The 22,594-nt window shown below is 62.4% G+C and overlaps 1 protein-coding gene across 1 annotated transcript in view; it reads right to left on the reverse strand.

Moving 5' to 3' along the window:
• Positions 1–547: 547 nt before the first annotated feature.
• Positions 548–22,594, reverse strand: part of PLCD4 (phospholipase C delta 4) — a 29,383-nt gene continuing 7,336 nt past the window's right edge. The window contains exons 2-16 of the mRNA XM_084643527.1: positions 16,477–16,535; positions 15,087–15,245; positions 12,880–13,108; positions 12,350–12,479; positions 10,525–10,756; positions 9,324–9,525; positions 8,230–8,374; positions 6,859–7,011; positions 5,142–5,306; positions 4,433–4,580; positions 3,048–3,164; positions 2,418–2,596; positions 1,964–2,099; positions 1,684–1,833; positions 548–1,219 (exon numbers count right to left, since the gene is read on the reverse strand). Coding sequence (XP_084499653.1) covers positions 1,119–1,219; positions 1,684–1,833; positions 1,964–2,099; positions 2,418–2,596; positions 3,048–3,164; positions 4,433–4,580; positions 5,142–5,306; positions 6,859–7,011; positions 8,230–8,374; positions 9,324–9,525; positions 10,525–10,756; positions 12,350–12,479; positions 12,880–13,108; positions 15,087–15,245; positions 16,477–16,501 — 2,271 coding nt within the window. The 5' untranslated portion in view covers positions 16,502–16,535 and the 3' untranslated portion in view covers positions 548–1,118. The remainder of the gene's footprint in view (positions 1,220–1,683; positions 1,834–1,963; positions 2,100–2,417; positions 2,597–3,047; positions 3,165–4,432; positions 4,581–5,141; positions 5,307–6,858; positions 7,012–8,229; positions 8,375–9,323; positions 9,526–10,524; positions 10,757–12,349; positions 12,480–12,879; positions 13,109–15,086; positions 15,246–16,476; positions 16,536–22,594) is intronic.

Here is a 22,594-nt window from a genome sequence, read left to right on the forward strand (position 1 = left end):
GCCTAGCGCCAGCCAAGCAAGCATGGGGAGAGTGTACGGAGCTGTGTGGGTGCAGCTCCATACCCTACCCCAGTTTTGAGCACCATGGGGAATCTGTACAAATGGGACCTGGGGGCTTCCCCAGCTGCTGGATGCTGGTGCAATTCCCTGCCGGCCAGGCCCTGCCCCACTGCTTCCCAAGAGAGGTTGTGCAAAACAGGTGCGTTCAGTGCGCCTCTCTCCCACCCCCTCTGAAAAAGGAGAGAGACCAGCTCTTCCTGGAGCACCTGCCAAAGGGCCTTGCAGCTGGGCTGAGAGCCCCAGCAAGGGCTGAGCCAGACACCAGCTTCTCCCAGTGCAGCTTCCGGGGCCTGTGAGAACCGGAGTCTCCTGGCTCCGGCTGGCGGGCGGTGCTCATTGGTTACGGTGTCCAGGGGGCACCTCTGTGCTTTCTCTGGGGCTGCCCATGATGCTGGGGAGGAGCTTCCTGTAGACAGCCCCCACCCCCCTCCTTCAGCCCCCCACCCCACACAGCACTGGAAAGGCCAGGTTGTTTCCACATGGCTCTTGTCATTTATTCCCCTTGGAAGCTCTTTGGGGCAGAGGCGTAGTTGTGGGTCCAGGCAGTGCCCAGGGGCCCAGCTCCCTGAGGGTGCTACTGCAAGCCAAAGAACAAGGCGAGGCCTCCCGCGGCAGGAGGCGCCGCTGTCTAACCCAGCGAGGGGAAGCAGAGCTGGCCCGATTCTAGCCCCGCAGCTGGGGCTCAGCCCCCTCGCGTGCAGTGAATAAACCTGGGTGCTGCTGGCCGGGACATGCAAACCGCCACCCCCCTCCCGAAGCACCCCGCCTGGCACCCCGGCCTCGATCACGCCTGCAGCCCCAGTGCAGAGTGGGCGGGAGATGCCGGGTTGGAGCCACATGACGAGGGGCAGTCACCTGCCTCCCAGCCCAGCTGAGTTTTGGGCAAACCAGCGGGAACAAAATAGCAGCAACCCAAACGGCTACAGGCAGATTAAAAATAAACAAGGGTCGTGCAAAGCCGCCTCGGGCAGGGGAGGCCCGGGCGGCGTCTCTCCAGCAGCTGTCGGGACAGGGCTGTTAACGGCTGGTACAGGGGGCTGGTGTGACCCACTCGGCTGCTACTCGGGGTAGGGAAGCTCCGTGATTTGGATGTGAACGAAAAGCGAGGAGGGTGGGATGGCCGTGCCGTCCTTGGACAGGAGGTGGACGTGACGATAACCTGCAGGGAGACACCAGCGAGCTGGGTTGGACCTGGCAGGCCACAGTGGAGAAGAGTTGTGGGCTCCCGGTCCCGGGTGGGAGATCCTCCCCTGGGGTCTATTCCAGGTGGCTGCCTCCAGTCTGATTTCAACTGCCCCCAGTGCTGGGTCTCCTGCCCCCTCCAGCATCTGTACCTGCCCTTCTCCAGCACGGTGCCCAACGTCCTTCTTGGTTCCTAGTTAGCCCCTAACAAGTCCCACGCTTCCTTGGGCAGGGACCTTGCCTCCCCACATCCCAAACTAACTGGAGGTCACCCTGTCCTCTGCTCCCTCAATCCCTCCGAGCCCGCCCACTCCGTGCTGTTCTCCGAACGCCCCCCTCTCTCCGTGGGGCACTGTCAGAGACACAGAGCCCCGGCCGAGCCCCCAGGGGAGGGTGGAGCAAGCCGTGGACCATGCAGAAGCAGCGGGGCCTGGCGCTCACCTGATTTGATGCTAGCGAAGGGCAGGGTGAACTGGCCCACGAAGTCGTTCCTGGACGTCTTGTCATAATCCTCCACCACGAAGCGCACGAGGGCCAGTTCAGGGACGTGCACCTTGAACTGCAGCGTCTCGCCCCAGCTGGGGTTAAAGCCTGGAGGGGGGAGGCGGAGATGGGGTCAGGGCCTGGGGACCTCAGCCCCCCGAGCACGCTTGGAGCTGCAGGCTGCTAGCGGGGCTGCCCCTAGCGGGAGCCAGGCTCACCTGCCCGGGGCCGGACTCACCGTTGTTATCGACGTACTGGGTCTCCTGCCTGCCCTGGTCGGCGGGGACACCGTGGATCTCCACGCGCACAAGGGGGTCGACGATGGCGCTCGCCTTGCTGCTGGCCACCTTGGGGAGCTGCTGCCCGCTGATGACCTGTGGCGACACCGTGCAGTGGTGCGAGGGCCCATGAGCTCGGGGAACTGGCAGCCGCACAGGCCCCGGGAGCTCTGCCCGCGCCAGCAGCTGGGTCCTCTGCAGGTACGGGGCAGGCTGCATCCAGGACCGGCCTCGGCCCCAGCTCTGGATCTCGGGGCCTGTCTCTAGCATACCTTGGCACACGATGAAACCTCCCCGTCCCCCTGCTCCCCACACCCAGCTGAGCCCTATAGCACCAGGCACCCCCTGCCCCCTCTCCTCTCCTGCCAGTGGAGAGAGGCCCCCGGGCAGTGCCCCTGCGGGACGCTGGCGTACCTGAATCGCCAGGCTCCACGGGCCGCCCCCAGCCCTGCTCCGGGGATTGTCGGGGTCGAAGGCAGTTTCCGCGTCCCTCAGGAAAGCCGGCTTCAGCACGTAGCCGCAGCGGGCGTTCTGCTGGAAGAGCCCGTCGCACAGATCCATCTCCGCCCCGGCCGTCTGCACGTTCAGGGCCACTGTGGGGAGGGAGGCGGATGGGCCTTGTGGGGCTGCAGCAGCGGGACCCGGACGCCCCTTCCCGCCGGGGCTCCCCACGGGCTCTCGGAACATGTGCTCGTGAACCGCCCCCCGAATTAGCACACCGCAGTTTAGGACAGGAAGTGAAGGGCGCTGCTGTATCCAGGGCAGGGCCTGTTTAAGAAACAGGGGACACTGAGCCAGGACCCTGACACCACTAGCCCAGCCCATGGGGCTGGTTACACTCCTGGGTCGGGGGGCTCAGCGTTACCTCTCAGCTAGGGGGCCCCTGGCAGCACGGCGCCCCCCACTGCCGCTGCCTCGCACCCAGCTGAGCCAGGCCCTGGTCGGCTCTCCCTCGGGATGCCCAGAGCCCCGTGGCCCCAGCCATGGTCCCTGGGATGCTCACTTGGGATTCGCGTCCCCCCTCGGACCCCAGCCGGGCCCTACCGAGTTGGCAGCCCACGTTCCACATCTCCTGCGGGTCGTAGTTGGAGGAGTCAGTCCTCAGCCCACTGGGGTAGATCCGCGTCAGCTGCCAGGCGTTGTGACGGACAAACTCGTTCCCTGGGGGCAGAAGGAGACGGTGACCCCCCCAGCCTCACCGGCCCCTCCCCCACAGGGCCCCTGATCTGCCTGCAGGCACCAATCAGCCTGCGGCCACCCCCAGACACCCACCCACAGCCTGACTGACCCCCTCCCCCTCAGAGACCCCCTCACCTACCCACAGCCTCACCAACCCCCCACAGGGCCCCCATCTCCCCACAGGCACCCCTCACCCACCCTCCACCCACAGACCCCCCCGCCTGTGCAGAAAACTGATGGACCAGGGCTGCCCCAGCACGAGAGCCCAGCAGATGAGGGGCTTTAAGCTGGGTGTGGGGCTGGGACTGGGGCTCCCGCTGGCTGCAGCTGCCCCATGGCACCAGGACCTGCCGGGCGCTAGGAAGCCAGAGCCGCCCCAGAGCAGTGCAGGCTATGCAGGGCCAGGGCTGCTGCACCCTGGGCTCAGTGAGCCCCAGAGGGGCTGGGGGCTCCGGCTGCCAAGGCTGCCAGGCTCTGGCCAACGGCACTGCCCTGCCCTGGCTGGGGGGTGCGGCAGAGCGTGGTCTCTGCGACCCAGACCTCTGGGGCCTCACTACTGAGGCTGCCCATCCATGGACCCAGAAACTGACGGCCATCTGGGCTGAGCCCGTCTGACGCAGGCCTGGGGCCCTCCCTCCGGGATGGGATGTGGCTAAAGCAGCTTCCCGCGAAGCCCTGCGGAGGGTCTGGGCATCACTGACACTCAAGCATGTTCCCCCGCCTGGAGCGCAAAGCAGGGTCAGTGTCATCGGCCCCATTGGGTGGCAGAGGAAACTGAGCCATGGGGGTGGGGGAAGCTCCAAGAAGGAGGCAGTGGCAGAGCCAGGGTTAGAACCCAGGAGTCCTGGCTCCCAGATCCCCCAGCCCTAACCCCAGAACTGCGCTCCCAGAACTGGGGAGAGAACCCAGGAGTCCTGGCTCCCAGCCCCCAGCTCTCACCCACTATCTTCCTAGAGCTGGGATAGAACCCAGGAGTCCTGCCCCCAGCCCGATGCCGTATCCACTGGATCTCAGTGACCTGGCTGGTCGGGAACAGGACCCAATGGCACATTACTCGGTTTGGATGGCTGGGGGGTCCTGCCAGCCGGGAGGCCGAGCTGGGTGTTTAAATGCTATGTCTGTCCCATGCCCCCTGCCAGAGCTCTGGGGGTCCCAGCTTAGGAGCGCTTGGATGCTCCTCTCAGCAGCTGGGATTTCACCCCTTCGCTGCCCCCCTCCGGCCCCCTGCAGCTGGGGCACCCCCCTCTTACCCGCCTCTTTGATCAGCTTCCTGGCCTTGGCCTCGGGCAGGGAGGCCATTTCGTAGGGCCGGCGGTGGGCGAGCGCCTGCTGGAAGCTGCGGAAGGGGACGCTATGGCAGTAGATGATGCAGTCAGACAGCTCCTTGGCCTGGGACTTCTGCGAAGGGCCGAGCGGGTCAGAGCCTGCGGGGCAGGGCCGATGGCCGGAGGCACCAGCACCTGGAGCACCAGCTGCCGGGCAGGCTGGACGGGCCCTGGGCACCGAGTTTCTCCTGCCCCCGGAGGTGGGCCAGCGTCCAGGGGAAGCCGCGCCTGCCGCGGGCGTGCACACCGGCCGTTGGGCTCCGGGGCTGGCACCGGCAAGGAGATGCCCATCGCTGCTGGACGGCTGGGCCATGCAGTCGTGGGCAGAGCCAGGAGGCCTGGATAACTCCTGGCAGAAGCTCAAACCAATAGAGTATGCCAAGGCCCGGGCGCCCTGGCTGAGTTATGGTGGCTCGGAGCCAGGGCAGATGTTTCCCCCAGCACCCAGGGGCGATCTGGGGTGGGGGTGGTGAGCCCTGGGAAGCCTCAGTGTGGGGTGCAGGAGGGTGTCGGCCCACTGCACGGAGTTGTCCCCAGGGTACCCTGCCGCCAGCTGGCCAGCACCCACCAGGAGCCATCCACAGACCCCCCGCCCTGGTGCAGTGCTCCCGGCTGGGGGAGGTCGTCTCTGTACCTTGGCCTTCCCCTTGGCCTCCTGGCTCAGGCTGTCTTCCTCCGCCTCTGGCTCATCATCATCTTCGGATGCCTCCCCCTCCGGGGCCTTGTCCGGCTGCCCACTCGGTGAGTGCGCCAGGCTCTCTGCCCGCTTCCCCTTCAGAATGATCCTTCCTCTCAGCTCCTGCGAGACACCCGGGAGAGGGGATGGGTGGAGGTGAGGGATGCAGAGGGAGGGGATGGAGGGATGGAGGGGGAGGGGATGGAGGGATGCGGAGGGAAGGAGGGATGGAGGGGGAGTGGATGGAGAGATGCAGGGGGAGGGGATGGAGGGAGGGCTGGAGGGCTGGGGGGGAAGGGATCAGTGGAGGGAGGGATGCAGGGGGAGGGGATGGAGGGAGGGATGGAGGGCTGGGAGGAAGGGATCAGTGGAGGGAGGGATGCAGGGGGAGGGGATGGAGGGAGGGATGGAGGGCTGGGGGGAAGGGATCAGTGGAGGGAGGGATGCAGGGGGAGGGGATGGAGGGGAGGGATGGAGGGCTGGGGGGAAGGAATCAGTGGAGGGAGGGATGCAGGGGGAGGGGATCGAGGGAGGGCTGTAGGGCTGGGGTGAAGGGATCAGTGGAGGGAGGGATGCAGGGGGAGGGGATGGAGGGAGGGATGGAGGGCTGGGGGAAGGGATCAGTGGAGGGAGGGATGCAGGGGGAGGGGATGGAGGGAGGGATGGAGGGCTGGGGGAAGGATCAGTGGAGGGAGGGATGCAGGGGGAGGGGATGGAGGGAGGGATGGAGGGCTGGGGGGGAAGGGATCAGTGGAGGGAGGGATGCAGGGGGAGGGGATGGAGGGAGGGATGGAGGGCTGGGGGGAAGGGATCAGTGGAGGGAGGGATGCAGGGGGAGGGGATGGAGGGGAGGGATGGAGGGCTGGGGGGAAGGGATCAGTGGAGGGAGGGATGCAGGGGGAGGGGATCGAGGGAGGGCTGTAGGGCTGGGGTGAAGGGATCAGTGGAGGGAGGGATGCAGGGGGAGGGGATGGAGGGAGGGATGGAGGGCTGGGGGAAGGGATCAGTGGAGGGAGGGATGCAGGGGGAGGGGATGGAGGGAGGGATGGAGGGCTGGGGGGAAGGGATCAGTGGAGGGAGGGATGCAGGGGGAGGGGATGGAGGGAGGGATGGAGGGCTGGGGGGAAGGGATCAGTGGAGGGAGGGATGCAGGGGGAGGGGATGGAGGGAGGGATGGAGGGCTGGGGGGAAGGGATCAGTGGAGGGAGGGATGCAGGGGGAGGGGATGGAGGGAGGGATGGAGGGCTGGGGGAAGGATCAGTGGAGGGAGGGATGCAGGGGGAGGGGAGGGATGGAGGGCTGGGGGGGAAGGGATCAGTGGAGGGAGGGATGCAGGGGGAGGGGAGGGATGGAGGGCTGGGGGGGAAGGGATCAGTGGAGGGAGGGACAGGGGGCGTGGCAGGCTGGACGGACACATTGTGGGTGGGGGTGGCGGTGCAGAGGGATGCAGGGGAGCGCCCCCACCGGAGGCAGGGGAAAGTGCAAGGCCCCCGCCCCCCAGGGCAGCCCCAGCCTGAGCGGGTGCCCCACCCCAGGGCCCTGCGGGAACGGCTCTTGCTGTGCCCCGGGCAGTTTGCTAAGGGGGCAGGCACCACCGGAGGGGCGGGATGGCCGAGACGGGAGCGCAGAGCCATCGGGCGGCCCCCCAGCGACAGCCCCCCAGCCCGTCCCCTACCTGCGGCGAAGGCAGCTGCGTCGGGCCGTGGCCATCGAGGGGGGCCATGAGCAGCCGCTCTCCCAGGATGCCCTTCAGGTGCTGGGCCAGGAGGTCCTGCTGCTCCGGGCCGCAGTGATTCTCCAGCGACAGGATGACGGGGTAGTCGGACGCCTGCCAAGCAAAGAGCCCGCGGCTGCTGGTCCCTGGGGCAGGCCCCGAGACCAGGCCAGAGCCTCCGGGTCCCCTCGGCCACCAGGGCCTCCCGCGGGGACCGAGTGGGGCTGGGGCCGGCCGGGCAAGAACCCACCCGTCTCCAGAGGGAAGGCCAGGCCGAAAAGTGCCAGCAGGACCCAGCACTGAGTGCCCCCAGCCGAGCCCCCCACCCCCTCTCCCTGCCGAGCCCCTTGCCCCCTGCAAAGCCCCCGGTCCCCCTCCCGTAGCCCCGTGGCCCCCGGCTGAGACCCCTCCCCCTCCTTGCAGCCCTGCACCCCCTGCCGAGCCCCCCGCCCCCTCCCCCTGCAAGCCCCTTGTCCCCCCCCTATAGCCCCATGCCTCCTGCCGAGCCCCCCACCCCCTCCCTGCAGCCCAGCACCCCCTGCCAAGCCCCCCACCCCCTGTCAAGCCCCCTGCCCCCCCCGCAGCCCAACGCCCCCTGCCAAGCCCTCCACCCCTGCCGAGCCCCCCGCCCCCTCCCTGCTGCCCTGCACCTCCTGCCAAGCCCTCCACCCCCTGTCAAGCCCCCTGCCTCCCCGAAGCCCCGCACCCCCTGCCAAGCCCCCCGCCCCCTCCCTGCTGCCCGGCGCCCCCTAGTTACACCCACCCCGCTCCCTGCAGCATGACACCACCTAGCGCTGCAGCAGAACCTGGGACACGAGGCTGCAGCGGTGACCACCCCCCGCCCCGTCCCAAAGGGGGGAAGCTGAAGGAACCTGGGGCCTGGATCATGCTTGCAGCACTTCAGCCAGCGCCGGGGTTTTGGCAAGTGACCCAACCTGGTGTCTCCTACCTGTCCCCAAAGCCAACGGTGTGAATGCCCATATAGTGCCTTTCCTCCGGCAGGACGGCCTCGCCTGCCACAGTGATGCAGCCACCTCTGAGCAGAACAGGGCAGCTGCTCAACAGTCAACTCCCCTGGGGCGAGTGGCTCCCAGTGCCGAGCCCGTGGAGGGGACTGTCACCACAAGGGGGCGCTGCAAACATGCCACAGGGCAGGGCCAGCCTTGGCCTTTCCCAAAGTGGGATCCCCTGACCCTCTTAGCCAGTGGAGAAGGGTAGGGTGCTCACGACTCCCTGACCCCCGTCGTGACCCACTTAGGGGTTGGGACACCCCACTGAGAGCCTGCCCCATGTAGCCACCTAACACGCCCTACTGGCGGGGGGCTGCCCTACCTGGAAGGCGTACTGCCCCAGGGTGGTGACCACGTCCTTGAAGGGGATCTTGGAGGTGAACGTGTGGCCGTGGTAGACGACGGGCTCCCCGCTGGGTCCGTCCCAGCAGTCCGCCTCCAGGCAGCGGCAGCCCCGCTTCAGAGCCCTGCCAAGGAGACGCCCCGCAGGCTGCTCAGCGCCCTCCACCGGTACCACCGCCCTGCTCCTTGGGGAGCGCGAGGCCGGCTCGCCACGGCCTAACCCGGTCACCAACCCACCCTGGGCTGACGGTTACGCCCCAGGGCTGCCAGGCTGGCAGGACTGGCCTGGCCTGGGGAAAGCTGGGGCAGCTCCCAGCTCTGCCACAGCCAGCGGGCCAGTGGCTGCGTTTCCCTGGGCCTCGGTTCTCCATCTGGAATACCGACTTTCCGGTCTGTTGCGCCCAGGCTGGCTGCCAGCTCTTAGTACAGGGACCGTCCCCTCTGTGTGCATGCAGCGGCTGGGGATACACGGAGTGAGCGGGGCCAGGTGTAATGCCGCCAGCGATGGGCTCCCTCTGTCCCCTACTCACGGGGTCTAATGATTCGACCGCAGTGTTCCCTGCTTTGGCAGGTGACCCAGCCCGGCGCCTCCTACTTGGCCCCAAAGCAAACAATGCTAATCCCTCTGCAGGGACGGCCTTGCCTACCACAGGGATGCAGCCACCTCTGAGTGGAACATGGTAGCTGCTCAACAGCAATGCTCCACGAGACAGGCAGCGACAGGGAATATCCCATCCAGGCAGGGGCTTAGGGTGGGAGAATGACGTTTCCCATATTGAACTTGGCCAGGGACAGTGGGGCTAATCCTACAGCTCTGCTGAAACGGGGCAGGGGGACCTAATGACCCTACGTGGTCAGGCATTGGGTTTACATCTCGTTGGAAAGGCAGCACCTCCAGCAAATCCACAGCTCCCCTCCCGCTGCGCCAGGACACTGAGGCAGGATGAACCCAGAGGCCCCCCGCAGCCCTTTGTACCCAACACTGCCCCCCCCGGCAGCCCCTTCATACCCGACACTGCCCCCCATGGAGACCAGGTGATACCCTTTGGGAGCAGCTGCCTTCTCCTCACGTACCTGATGTAGCCCTCGACGCTGCTCTGGCCCCGGAGCTGGTCCTCCAGCAGGTAGGTGTTGTGCGAGGAGGAGATGAAATAGTGGCAGAGGGGTTGGGTCATGTCCTGACAAAGCGTCCCATGAGCGGGGTTGAAGATGGCCCCTTCCGGCGAGAGCAGGTACAGGAGGAAGCCGTTGACACTCAGCATGTGCCGTGCCCTGGCTGGAGAGGAAGGAGCCAAGACAGTGCAGCGTCAAGAGACCAGGGAGCTCGGTCCAGCTGTCCCACCCAGTGAGGGACCCGTCTCCTGTGGGGCCCTGAGCCCAGGGCAAGAGGAGAGAGCTCCTAGCTATTTGGAGGAAAGCAAGCATGGTGCCAATCTTCCCAAAAGGGGAGAAGGGAGATCCTGGCAATGACCAGAGCTAATAAAATGCCAGAGGCCATAGTAAGAGGGAGGGGAAAATCACTAAATATCTAGAGGGTGAGAGAAATGCGGGCAACAGGCAGCATTGGGCGGAGACTAGAATAAATCCTGCTGGGCAAATTGTGCTCCGTTGCGGCTGCCGGGGTCACAGCCCCAAACACAGCAGGCCAGGCTCGATAATGCCGCGTGCAGTCGTAGTCTTATCGCGCATTCAAATTGCCCCGAATCTGACTCTCCCCTGGGGCCCGAGGCCGGCTGCCATCAGAGGCGCAGTGCGGAGTTGGGAGCGGGGTCCTGCCAGCTCCCAGCGGGGTGCGCGCTAGGGTCCATCTGGTTCTTGAGCGGCGTTTCGCAGTCAGTGGGACGTGAAAGGCAATTGGGGAACCTGAGACACTGAACATTTTATTACAATTTAATACCAAGACAATCCCCCGCCCCACATAGTGCCCTGACCCTGCAGGGGTCCCGGTCGCACCCCGGAGACACACCCATGTGGCAGACACACTGGCACGGCACGTTGGCATCCATGCACTTTTCACTCTTACTGTGACAGCGGCTGTAAGGAGATCACACAAACTGAGCTTCGAATAAGGGGGCACCATCCTGGGAAGGGTGAGCCCCATTGCTCCCAGTCTGGGAGAGGAATTTGGCTGGGAACCTCCCCCAAGGAAAGGCTGAGAGCCCCGTCACTATGCATGTGTAACAGACCAAGCAAAGAGCTAGCTGGCCCTGTAGGGAAGGGGCTGCCTTGGCCCCCGGGGCTGGTCCCTTCCCTTGCCCTGTTCCATGAACCTCACCGGTCTCAGACGGCTCGTATCTGGCAATCAGCTCCATGGCGAACTCCTGCGTGTTTTCCCCCTCCAGCTGCTCCTGCTGCAGGAAATCCACAAACTCCAGCAGGGTCAGTTTCTTCCCGTCCTGGGAGAACACCTGGAAGACGTCCAGCACGTCGTCTCGCTGCGTCAGCGCCTTGTAGAACAGCACAAACTCCTCGCCCTCCAGCGTCCCCGACTCCGACCTGTCAGCCATCTGCAGCGAGAGCAGGGCCTGAGGGAGGCCGCAGGACTGACCATGCCAGTGCATGTCCCCCCTCCCCGCCCACCCCGGCACTGACTGCCCCGTAGCACTGACCACCCCATGCGTCAGGAGTGGGGCTGCTGCCAAAATCACCTCCACCTGCCACAGTGAGATCTGGCCTTTATTCACCTTCCTTAGATATGCCATAGTGGGCACTATAAACAGCTCTGTGGGTTATGGATGGTAAGAGATGGCAGGATGGATGATGAGTACAGGTGGACGGGTGGATGGATGGATGATGAGTACAGGTGGACGGGTGGATGGATGGATGATGGGTACAGAAGAATGGGTGGATGGATGGATGATAGGTACAGGGGGATGGATGGATGGATGATGGGTGGACGATTGGGTGGATGGATGGATGGATGATGGGTACAGGTGGATGGATGGATGATGGGTACAGAAGGATGGATGGATGATGGGTGGACGATTGGGTGGATGGATGGATGATGGGTACAGGGGAATGGATGGATGATGGGTGGACGATTGGGTGGATGGATGGATGATGGGTACAGGGGGATGGATGGATGATGGGTGGACGATTGGGTGGATGGATGGATGATGGGTACAGGTGGATGGATGGATGATGGGTGGACGATTGGGTGGATGGATGGATGATGGGTACAGGTGGATGGATGGATGATGGGTACAGAAGGATGGATGGACAATGGGTACAGATGGACGGGTGGATGGATGGATGGATGGATGATGGGTACAGAAGAATGGACGGGTGGATGGATGGATGGAGGATGGGTACAGAAGGATGGATGGATGGATGATGTGGATGGATGGATGATAGGTACAGGTGGATGGATGGATGGATGATGGGTGGAAGATTGGGTGGATGGATGGATGATGGGTACAGATGGACAGGTGGATGATGGGTACAGGTGGATGGATGGATGGATGATGGGTACAGGTGGATGGATGATGGGTACAGGTGGATGGATGGATGGATGGATGGATGGATGGATGATTGGGTGATTGGGTGGATGGATGGATGATGGGTACAGAAGGACAGGTGGATGATGGGACGGTGGATGGATGATGGGTACAGGTGGATGGATGGATGGATGGATGGATGGATGGATGTGAATCGGTGGATGGGTGGGTGATTGGGTGGATGGATGGATGATGGGTACAGGTGGATGGACGGATGGATGGGGGGTACAGGTGGACAGGTGGAGGGATAGGGAATAGCCAGGCTTGGTAAAATCTCTTTCCCTCTATTTTTCTAAAGCTAAACTTCGGGTCCCAGGGGACTCTGGGGTGTGTCCTCTGCAGCTGGCTGCCAGGCGGGGGCGATGCCGGGCCATGGGGGAGGGAGGGAGAAGAGCAAGGCCATCGCTGGTTGGACCCATGTGGCTCCAGCAGAGACACAAGGACCCCCCCACCCCACCCCACAGGGATAGCCCTACTGGCAGCCCTTCCATCAGCCCCTTGTGACCTGCTCCGTTCGAGGGCTTCCTTCTGAAAACAGCCTTTGGGTGGGGGTGACACCAGCCTGCTCCAGCTTGGCCCTCCCCCAGGCCAAGTTCCCCTCACCTGGAAGAGCCGGAGCGCATGGTCCTCGTTCATGTCCATGTTCATCATCTTGAGGAGCTGCCGCACCTCCTTGAAGCTCATGCGTCCGTCCTTGTTCTTATCGGCCTTCTGGAACCAGTCGCAGATCCACCTGCCGGGGGGGCTAAGGAAAGTGAAAGGGGGGGCGCTGAGAGTACCCTGAGCTCAGTGTGCGCTGCAGGGGCCCGGGCCTGAGGTGGGGCAGGGGAACAGGTGGGTGCTGTCCATAGTCTGTGGGCACCGGTGGTATCCCCCCACACTGACCCAGCTAAATGCCCACCAGTTCCCAATGCCCCCCAGACATGAGCACATGGCACATCCCTGCCCCAGGGGCCCTTCCCCATCCACTGAGGAGGAGACACCCAGGGGACATCAAGGCAGCCAGGCCTGTCCCCCAGGCTGACGGGGGTGTCTCCCAGCCATGACCCCTGGCTTTGCTCCTCTGCGTGGGTGAAAGGGCACCGAGGAGGCAGGGGAGGCCGGGGCTTGGGGCCAGGCTGGCGGAAGGATATTGATCCATCTTCTCCTGCTGGTCCATCTTGGTGACGATCTCCACCAGGCGACGCAGGCCCCGGACCCAGCACTGTGCCTCCTCGGGGGAGCCGGCGATCAGGTCCAGGTTCCCGCGCCGCCCATGGAAGACGACAGTGAAGCAGTGCTCGGGTGGGAACTCCTCGGCCAGGCTCTGCAGCACCTCGGACTGGTGCCCCTCCCGCACCGTCTCCACGTCGCTGATGGAGACTGGATGGATGGGAGGGGTGGGTCAGGCTCCAGAGTGGGGCAGGGCCTGCACCAGATGTCACCGCCCCCAGATCTATCCGTCCGTCTCTGGGGTCTGTCCCTTGGTATCTAAACACTGGGAGACCCTATGAAATAGGGCCCTGTGCTGGAGACCCTGGGAGAATCAGTTGGCGATCGCTTCCCCAACCCATACAGTGCCCATGGTCTCCCACAGGATGGCAGGAAGGGGGCTGTGATGGGGGATGGAGAAGGGAAGGTCTGACAATCAGGCTCAGACACCCCAGGGTGAAAATATAAGAACGGCCAGACTGGGTCAGACCAAAGGTCCATCTAGCCCAGTTTCCTGTCTTCCAACAGTGTCCAGGGCCAGGTGCCCCAGAGGGAATGAACGGGACAGGGAATGATCACGTGATCCATCCCCTGTTGCCCATTCCCAGCATCTGGTCATCAGAGATTTAAAGATCATGGGGTTGCATCCCTGCCCATCTTGGCTAATAGCCACTGATGGACCTGTCCTCCAGGAACTTCTCTCGTTCTTTTTTGAGCCTCTTTTGGCCTTCACAGGGGATCTGAACCCCAAAAAACAAGAAACTGAATCAACTGTCTACAATGTCAATGCACACTGGAAGTTCATCAACACAGGGCTGTTATGCCAGCGGATGTGTGTCCGGAGCTGTGACTGTGTGCTGGGAACATGTTCCTGAAATACTGTTTGGAGCACACTTGACACACAAGTCTGTCCTAGAAAGCAGAATGATTTCTGCCTGTTTGCCGGGGTCTCCAAGGTAAACTCAGCCGGGTGATGCCAGAGACAATGGATGTTACATTCACTTCCAATTCGACAGGGGAGGGGAAGTCACAAGGGAGAGACAAACAGCAGGGGGGAAACTTGCTCTGGGGAGATGCTTCTGAAGAATACATTGCAAAGGTTGACTGGACTAGAAAAGGAAGGGGAGAAAACCCCTTAGGTATCCACCACCCACAGGGGAAAGAGCCAGCGCTCGTGGGATCTGTGAAAGGTGGATCCTTCAGGCCTGTGGGCTGGAGATGCTGAGAACTGACCGTAAACGAGCCATTGCCAGAGACCTGGCTTGTAACCCGATAAGTGCTAGGCACGAGAAAGCCTGTTTTCACGTTTGTTTGATTCATAACCAGACTCGCTCTTTCTCTTGCAGGACGTCCCTTCAATCTCTGCTCTGTCTTCACAGCTGTTCTCCGTTTGCCTGTAAACCCTGTGAGCGCTGAGAAGCTGGCGAAGTGTGCACTGGCTTGGAGGCAGAGGCTTTACTCATTTCGGTGAGTGTTCTGTGAGAGGGACCAGATGCTGCAGAGAGACGCCGCTGGGGAGCTCAGAAACTGGGGGTCGCTGCATGGCACCTCCGTGGCCAGGTTAAGACTGGCAGAGTCTCGGGACTTTGCTGGTGTGGTGGACAGGCTGGTGTAGCAGGCAGCTGCTCCAGCAGACCCCGAGCAGAGCATCACAACAAAGCAGGGGCCATCTGAAAGGAATCTCAGGGCTCCAACCAGGAGGGACATGGGGGATCCCTTCCTGCATGGACACGCATGCACACACATACACAATCACACACACACACACACACGTGCATCTAACCACCCATATATACAACCACACGCCTACCATGCACATAGAATCATAGACTCATAGACTTTAAGGTCAGAAGGGACCATCATGATCGTCTAGTCTGACCTCCTGCACAATGCAGGCCACGGAATCTCACCCACCAACTCCTGTAACAAACCCCTACCTTATATCTGAGCTATTGAAGTCCTCAAATCATGGTTTAAAGACTTCAAGGTGCAGAGAATCCTCCACATACCCATGTCTGTACACCCACCATACACACACCTTGGTTTGCACACACACATCGATGTGGGTTTGCATGCACAGCCACACACCGTTCACTCTGAACCCTACTGAGCACCCAGTGAGCTGGCACACAGCAGTAGCTGTACTCACACGTATACTTGGTGTAGCCAGTCTTCTTGGACTTGTACCAGACGGTCATGCAGTCGTCCTGCAGCCTGAAGTATCTCTGCTTCTTCCAGCTCTTGGACTTCACCTTCCGCATCAGAGTCCCCTGCTGCATCTGCTCCAGGGTCTCATCCAGCTGGAGGCCTGCGGGTGCGGGGGGAGGGGGGAGAGAGCAGGCGCTCAGCGAGGGAAGACCGCTGGGAGTGGCCTGCCATGGGAGTGGATGCCTGCCGCCGGCCTTGGCCAGCACCCACACAAGGTGCACAGTGCTGGTCGGCTGACACCTGCCCCCGAGACCCAGGCAGCTTCCCAGTGATCTGAGGTCTTCTTAGGGGACAATTGGGGCTCATTGGCCTCCCCTGAAAGGGGCATGAGAAATGGTGCCCGAGTAAGGCACTTGCCCCATCATGCAACCAGCATCACTGGAACAAACCTACTACACCATTAACCCTTTGGTGACTGTGATAGACCTACATGCTCTTGTACCCACGGGACAATGGCCGCATCACCCCGAAAGGTGGGGTGGGGGGGTTCGGACCATAGTTACAATGGAGTGACTCTGGAGTGGAGTCACTCCAGATTTACACTAGGGTGCCTGAGATCAGAGTCCGCACTCTCCCGTTACACCTCACATGGGGCCAACTCCTCAGCTGGTGCAAACAGGCAGAATCAGCAGTTTTACACCAGAGGATCTGGCCCCAGAGACTTCTCCTCTTCTGCATTGTGGACAACCCCGCTGCTGAGCAGCCCTGTGTGAATCCGACTCGCCCCAAAGATGTCAGCCCTTGAGCTTCCCTGGGGTTCTGGGGGGCATTTGGGGCACCTTCTTGGAACAGACTGACCCGGACTGGAATTCCAGTCCCTTGCTGCCAGGGTGCCTCCTGGGAGTTGTAGTCCCATGTCCGGGGTGCCTCTGTTCTCCCGTATGGGCCCTGCTCCCCGGCTGGCCTCTGTCTCCCATCGGGACGTGATCAGCTCACCCGTGGAGAGCTAGTGGCTATGGGGGAAGTGCTCTAGCTTGCCCAGCTTCCATGGCATTGCACCAGGAGTGACTGCAGAGAGCCCCAGATGCTGGCTGGCCCAGCCCTGCCCCACCTGTCTGAGCTCTCCCAGCTCCCCCCAGCGTGCGCTGCTCTAGCCCCTGGTTCAGGTTTGCTGTTCGCTCGAGCTCCACAGACTTTGGGGCAGACCCAGGGATCAGGACGAGGCAGGGGCCCAGACACCACAGGGGGCAGGCCCCCCTCCACCCCCTGGCCAGTGCTGGCAGGATTGTGAATGGGTCTGACCCTGCCCCGTGATTCGCCCAAACCCATGTCATTCTCTCCTGCCCCGCTCACACATCATTCGGCCTGGGGGAAGCTCCAGAGACACTCACGGGGGCCGTACAGGTGCAACGCCATCACGCTGTTGTCAGGGGCTTGGCCCGACAGGCGTCTAGCAAGAGAAAACACCAGAGTCATTAAATACAGTCACATCTGCCTGTCTTATCCAGACAGCTCCTGTCCCATGGCATCAGGGCACTCTGCCGCAAGGCGGGGGGTGTCGGCACAGCTGGGAGGCTGTGGGGGCAGCTCAGGGCTGGAATAGCTGGTGTTGCATACACCAGGCTCGGCATGATAACATGGGAGGACTCCAGACGTGTGAAACAAAATTAGCTCTTTATTAAGGGCACCAGGGACAGCGGTGCTGCGACCGCAGTCGGCATTCCAGCCATGTGCACACAGACTGACTGCCCGGCGCCCCCTCCAAACGCTTCTGTGACGATGTGACACAGCAGGGAGGGGGGAGTGTTGACCTGGGAATGTGCCCTGGGGATGGGAGACCTGAGAGCCTGTCACCTGAGCCGGGAGGGGGAGGGGGAGGTGACACCTCTGCCCACGAATGTGAAGACAGGCTGCAGGAGAGAGCCTGTGGGGGGGGCTTTAGTTTCAGTTTGGGGCTGGGTGGAGGAACGCAGGGAACCCCAGGGCTGGGGTCTAAGCTCCCTGCTCCCCCAGAAGGACTTGACTGAGGGGTCCTGGTTGTACCCACAAGCTCTGTTTTTGGACTGTGTTCCTGTTGTCCAATAAACCTTCCGTTTTACTGGCTGGCTGAGAGTCTCAGTGGATCCCAGGAAGAGGGGTGCAGGGCCTGGATTCCCCCACACTCCGTGACAACTGGTGTGAGCAGTGGGATGTACTGCACCCCGTGAACGGCGCTTCCTGCAGTAAGTGACTGGGGAGCAGTAAAACGAAGGGGGATTGACAGGGACGAGGCGTGCTGAAGATTCAGAGAGAGACGGTTTCAGGGGGTGGTTAACCCCTGGGAGTGTGTGACCAGAGAGAAGGACTTTTGCAGTAACAGGGTCCCCCGGGGGATTGCAGCGAGCGGTCCCAGGGGCGGAGGAGTCTGCAGCTCGACCCTGGCAAAGAGTCAGTGACCTCAAGAAGGACTGGCACACTAGGGGTTTTTCCTGGAAACCGTGGGAAGCTGCCCGGCCTGCGAGTGGCCAGCAGGGAGATGTACGCTAAACGCCTTAAGAGCGACCTGGTGGAGCTGTGCAGGCAGAGGGGGCTGCACATCGGGAGGTCCACCAAGGAACAGCTGATTGCCCAGCTGGAGGAGAGGGATCGCTTGGATGACCCGATCCCTGTCCCTGAGGGAAGCCGCCCGGTGGACGCAGCGTGGGCCCTGGGGCCTGACCAGGCCGGGAGGGGTCAGACTGCTGCTGAGGACATCCCGAGACCCTTCCTACCTATGTCTGGGGGAGGGGTTGGGGGAAGCCCAGCGAATACCGAGGGCACCCTGACCCCGGCACCCAGCAGGGGATCCTCCCGGCGGAGCTCCCCATCCCTGGAGCGGAGGCGGCTGGAATGGGAGAGGGAGATGAAAATGAGGGAGCTGGAGGATCATGAAAAACAACGTCAACATGAGGAGAAACAACGTCAACGTCAACATGAGCAGGAGGAGAAGGAGAGGGAGCGTCAGGAGAAGGAGAGGGAGCGTCAGGAGAAGGAGAAACAAAGACAGCATGAACTGGAGCTGGCCAGGCTGAGGAGCAGTGGGGCCCTGGCTGCGGTGAGTGCGGGGGGACCCAAGACTGCAAGGAGCTTTGATAAGTGCTTCCTGGCCCAGCGGAAGGAGCGGGAGGACATAGATAGCTTCCTGACGGCCTTTGAGAATGCCTGCGAGCTGCACAGGGTTGACCCTGCAGACAGGCTCCAGTTCCTCACCCCCTTACTGGACCCCAAAGCCCTGGAGGGGTACAGCCGAATGACAGGGGCGGAGGCAGGGGACTATGAACTGTTCAAACAGGCCCTGCTCCGTGAGTTTGGGCTGACCCCCGAGATGTACCGGAGAAGGTTCCGGAGTCAGCGTAAAACGCCTGAGGTCACCTACCTACAACTGGCCAACCGGATGCAGGGGTATGCCCGCAAGTGGGCAGCTGGGGCCCGAGCTAAAGAGGACCTGCTTGACCTAATCGAACTGGAGCAGCTGTATGATCAGTGCCCGTCCGACCTGAGGCTGTGGTTGGTGGACCAAAAGCTCGAGAACCCCCAGCACGCAGGGCAGCTGGCCAACGAGTTTGTGAACAGTCAGTCAGGGGGTAGCCGGGAGGAGCCCCAAAAGAACAGGCCCGAGAGTCACCATGGGGCCTCCCAGCGGGGAAATAGGGAGAACTCCCTCCGAAGGGGAACACCTGGCGTCAGGCCCGTCCGACCCGCTCGAGGGGACCAACGTGACCTGAGCTGCTATCACTGTGGCCAGAGAGGCCACGTACGGTCCCAGTGCCCCGGGCTCAGGGACAGACTGAGCAGACCCAACCTACCCAGGGTTAACTGGGTAGGGACTCAGCTGGACGAGGGGCAGACGACCCAGTCAAGGGGGGCTACCAGTTTATCACCTGCCCCGGAGGGAAGAGTACCCCAGGCCAGCTCCGCCAGAGGGCTGGAGGCTCTGGACTCAGGGTGCTCAGTTTACAGGGTGGGCGCGGGGCTGTCCCTCCGGAGAGAGTGCCTTGTTCCCCTGGAGGTGGATGGGAGGAAGGTCAATGGATACTGGGATACGGGCGCGGAGGTGACGCTGGCCCGGCCCGAGGTGGTGGCCCCAGATCGGGTGGTGCCCAACACCTACCTGACCCTGACAGGGGTGGGCGGGACCCCATTTAAGGTGCCCGTGGCAAGGGTACACCTGAAATGGGGGGCCAAGGAGGGCCCCAAGGATGTGGGGGTACACCACCATTTGCCCACTGAGGTTTTGATGGGGGGAGACCTAGAGGACAGGCCAAGCAAGCCCCAGACCGCCCTGGTTGTGACCCGTAGCCAGAACCGGCGAGGGGCACTGCGCCCTGACCTTGGGGAGGGTATCACACCGGAGGCGCAGGACCCTACCCTGGTGGGGAGGGAGCGCCGAGGGGCACGGCTCAGAGAGGTGGAGGCCTCAGACCTGGCCACTGTGGGGGAACCGGTCCCCATCCCTTCCCCAGCCGCTGAGTTCCAGGCCGAGTTGAGGAAAGATCCCTCCTTGCGCAAGCTCAGGGACCTGGCCGACCTCAGTGTGGTACGGACCATGAGGAGAGGCTGCCAGGAGAGGTTCCTGTGGGAGAAGGGGTTCCTGTACTGAGAATGGGCTCCCACAAGGGAAGTGGAGTCCTGTGGGATCAGGAGGCAGCTGGTGGTCCCCCAGAAGTATCGCCGCAGGCTCCTGTCCCTGGCCCATGACATCCCCCTCGCAGGGCACCAGGGAATCCGGCGCACCCAGCAGAGGTTGCTACAGAACTTTTACTGGCCCGGGGTCTTTACCACGGTCCGGCAGTATTGCCGATCCTGTGACCCCTGTCAGAGGGTGGGGAAGGCCCGGGACAAGGGGAAAGCGGCTTTGAGACCTTTGCCCATCATAGAGGAGCCTTTCCAGAAGGCGGCCATGGACATCGTGGGGCCTCTCAGCAAGACGACCCGGTCGGGGAAGAAATACATTCTGGTGGTGGTAGATTTTGCCACCCGCTACCCCGAGGCAGTGCCCTTAGCTTCCATTGAAGCAGACACCGTGGCCGATGCGCTCCTGACCATTTTCAGCCGAGTGGGGTTCCCCAAGGAAGTCTTGACAGACCAAGGCTCCAACTTCATGTCGGCCCCGCTCCGGTGCTTGTGGGAGAAATGTGGGGTCCGGCACGACTGGGCCTCAGCTTATCACCCCCAGTCCAACGGGCTGGTGGAGAGGTTTAACGGGACGCTAAAGATGATGCTGAAAACCTTTATGAACCAGCACCCGCAGGATTGGGACAAGTACTTACCTCACCTGCTGTTCGCGTACAGGGAGGTGCCCCAGGAGTCTACCGGATTTTTGCCTTTCGAACTGTTATATGGCAGGAGGGTGAGGGGCCCCCTGGACCTGATGAGAGACGAGTGGGAGTGGAAGGCCACTCCCGATGGAGAGTCAGTGGTGGAGTATGTCCTGATCTTCCGAGAGAGACTGGCTGAACTCATGGGCCTGGCCAGGGAGAATCTGGCCATGGCCCAGGGGAGGGGGAAGGTCTGGTATGACCGCACGGCGCGGACCCGTGCCTACGCCACCGGGGATCCGGTGATGGTTCTCATCCCTGTGAGAAAGAACAAACTACAGGCCGCCTGGGAGGGCCCTTTCAAGGTTGTCAAGCAGCTCAATGAGGTAAACTATGTGGTGGAGCTGTCGAACCAGGCACACCACCGCCAGGGGTACCATGTGAATATGATGAAGCCATATTATGCCGGGGGAATGTGGTGTTGGCCGTGTGTGGACAGTGGGAGGAGCAGGGAGATGACCCTTTAGTAGATCTATTCCCTGGGACCAGAGCTGGTTCCCCGCTGGAAACAATTCCCCTCTCGGATCAGCTAACCCCTGCCCACCAAGCTGAGGTCAGGGGGGTGCTGCATCCGTACCGACAGCTGTTTTCCAACCAGCCTGGACGCCCTAATCTGACTGTCCACCAGGTGCAGACAGGGTCGCACCTGCCGATAAGATGCTCCCCCTTCCGAGTCACAGGGAAAACTGCTCAGGACCTGGAAAGAGAGGTCCAGGACATGCTGGCTTTGGGGGTGATCCAGCCATCGGCCAGCCCTTGGGCCTCGCCGGTGGTGCTGGTCCCCAAAAGGGACCGGTCGGTCCGGTTCTGTGTGGACTATCGGAAGCTCAGTGCCATCACTGTATCTGATGCCTACCCCATGCCCAGGCTGGACGAGCTCCTAGACAAGCTGGGAGGAGCTCGGTACCTCACCACCATGGACCTTACAAAGGGCTACTGGCAAGTGCCGCTGGATGCAGATGCCCGGCTGAAATCGGCCTTTATCACCCCTCTGGGGCTCTATGAGTTCCTGACCCTGCCTTTCGGCCTCAAGGGAGCGCCGGCCACCTTCCAGCGCCTGGTGGACCAGCTCCTGAGGGGGATGGAGAGTTTTGCTGTGGCGTATATTGATGACATCTGTGTCTTTAGCCAGACCTGGGAGGACCACGTGTCCCAGGTTAGACAAGTGCTGGACCGACTCCAGGGGGCTGGGCTGACTGTAAAAGCGGAGAAGTGCAAGGTGGGGATGGCGGAAGTATCTTACCTGGGTCATTGGGTGGGGAGCGGCCGCCTAAAGCCGGAACCAGCCAAGGTGGAGGTGATCAGAGACTGGCCCGCTCCCCACACCAAAAAGCAGGTCCAAGCCTTTATTGGGATGGCAGGAAACTACCGAAGATTTGTGCCCCACTTTAGCGCCATCGCCACCCCCATCACGGAGCTGTGCAAGAAGGGGAAGCCAGACAAGGTGGTCTGGACCGAGCAGTGCCAGGAGGCTTTCCGGGCGCTGAAGGAGGCTCTGGTCAGTGGCCCAGTCCTGGCAAACCCAGACTTTGACAAGCCCTTTGTGGTGTTCACCGACGCCTCAGACACGAGACTGGGGGCGGTGTTAATGCAGGAGGATGAAAAGGGGGAGAGACACCCCATCGTGTACCTGAGCAAGAAGTTGCTACCCCGGGAGCAACACTACGCGGCCATCGAGAAGGAGTGCCTGGCCATGGTGTGGGCCCTCCAGAAACTAGAGCCCTATCTCTTCGGGCGACACTTCACCGTCTACACCGACCACTCTCCCCTGACCTAGCTGCACCAGATGAAAGGAGCCAACGCCAAGCTCCTGAGATGGAGCCTGCTCCTGCAGGATTACGACATGGACGTGGTCCACGTGAAGGGAAGTGCCAACCTGATAGCGGATGCGCTGTCCCGGAGAGGGGGCCCCGAACTTCCCCAGGTCACTGGTCAGCGTGACCCCGCTCAGTTCAGTCTCGAAGGGGGGAGAGATGTGAGGATGTGAGGCAGCAGGGAGGGGGGAGTGTTGACCTGGGAATGTGCCCTGGGGATGGGAGACCTGAGAGCCTGTCACCTGAGCCAGGAGGGGGAGAGGGAGGTAACACCTCTGCCCAGGCATGTGAAGACAGGCTGCAGCAGGGAACCTGCTGGGTGGGTTTAGTTTCAGTTTGGGGCTGGGTGGTGGAACACA

Source organism: Lepidochelys olivacea (genome assembly GCF_965140295.1).
Source record: "Lepidochelys olivacea isolate rLepOli2 genome assembly, chromosome: 11".
Taxonomy (NCBI): Eukaryota; Metazoa; Chordata; order Testudines; family Cheloniidae; genus Lepidochelys; species Lepidochelys olivacea.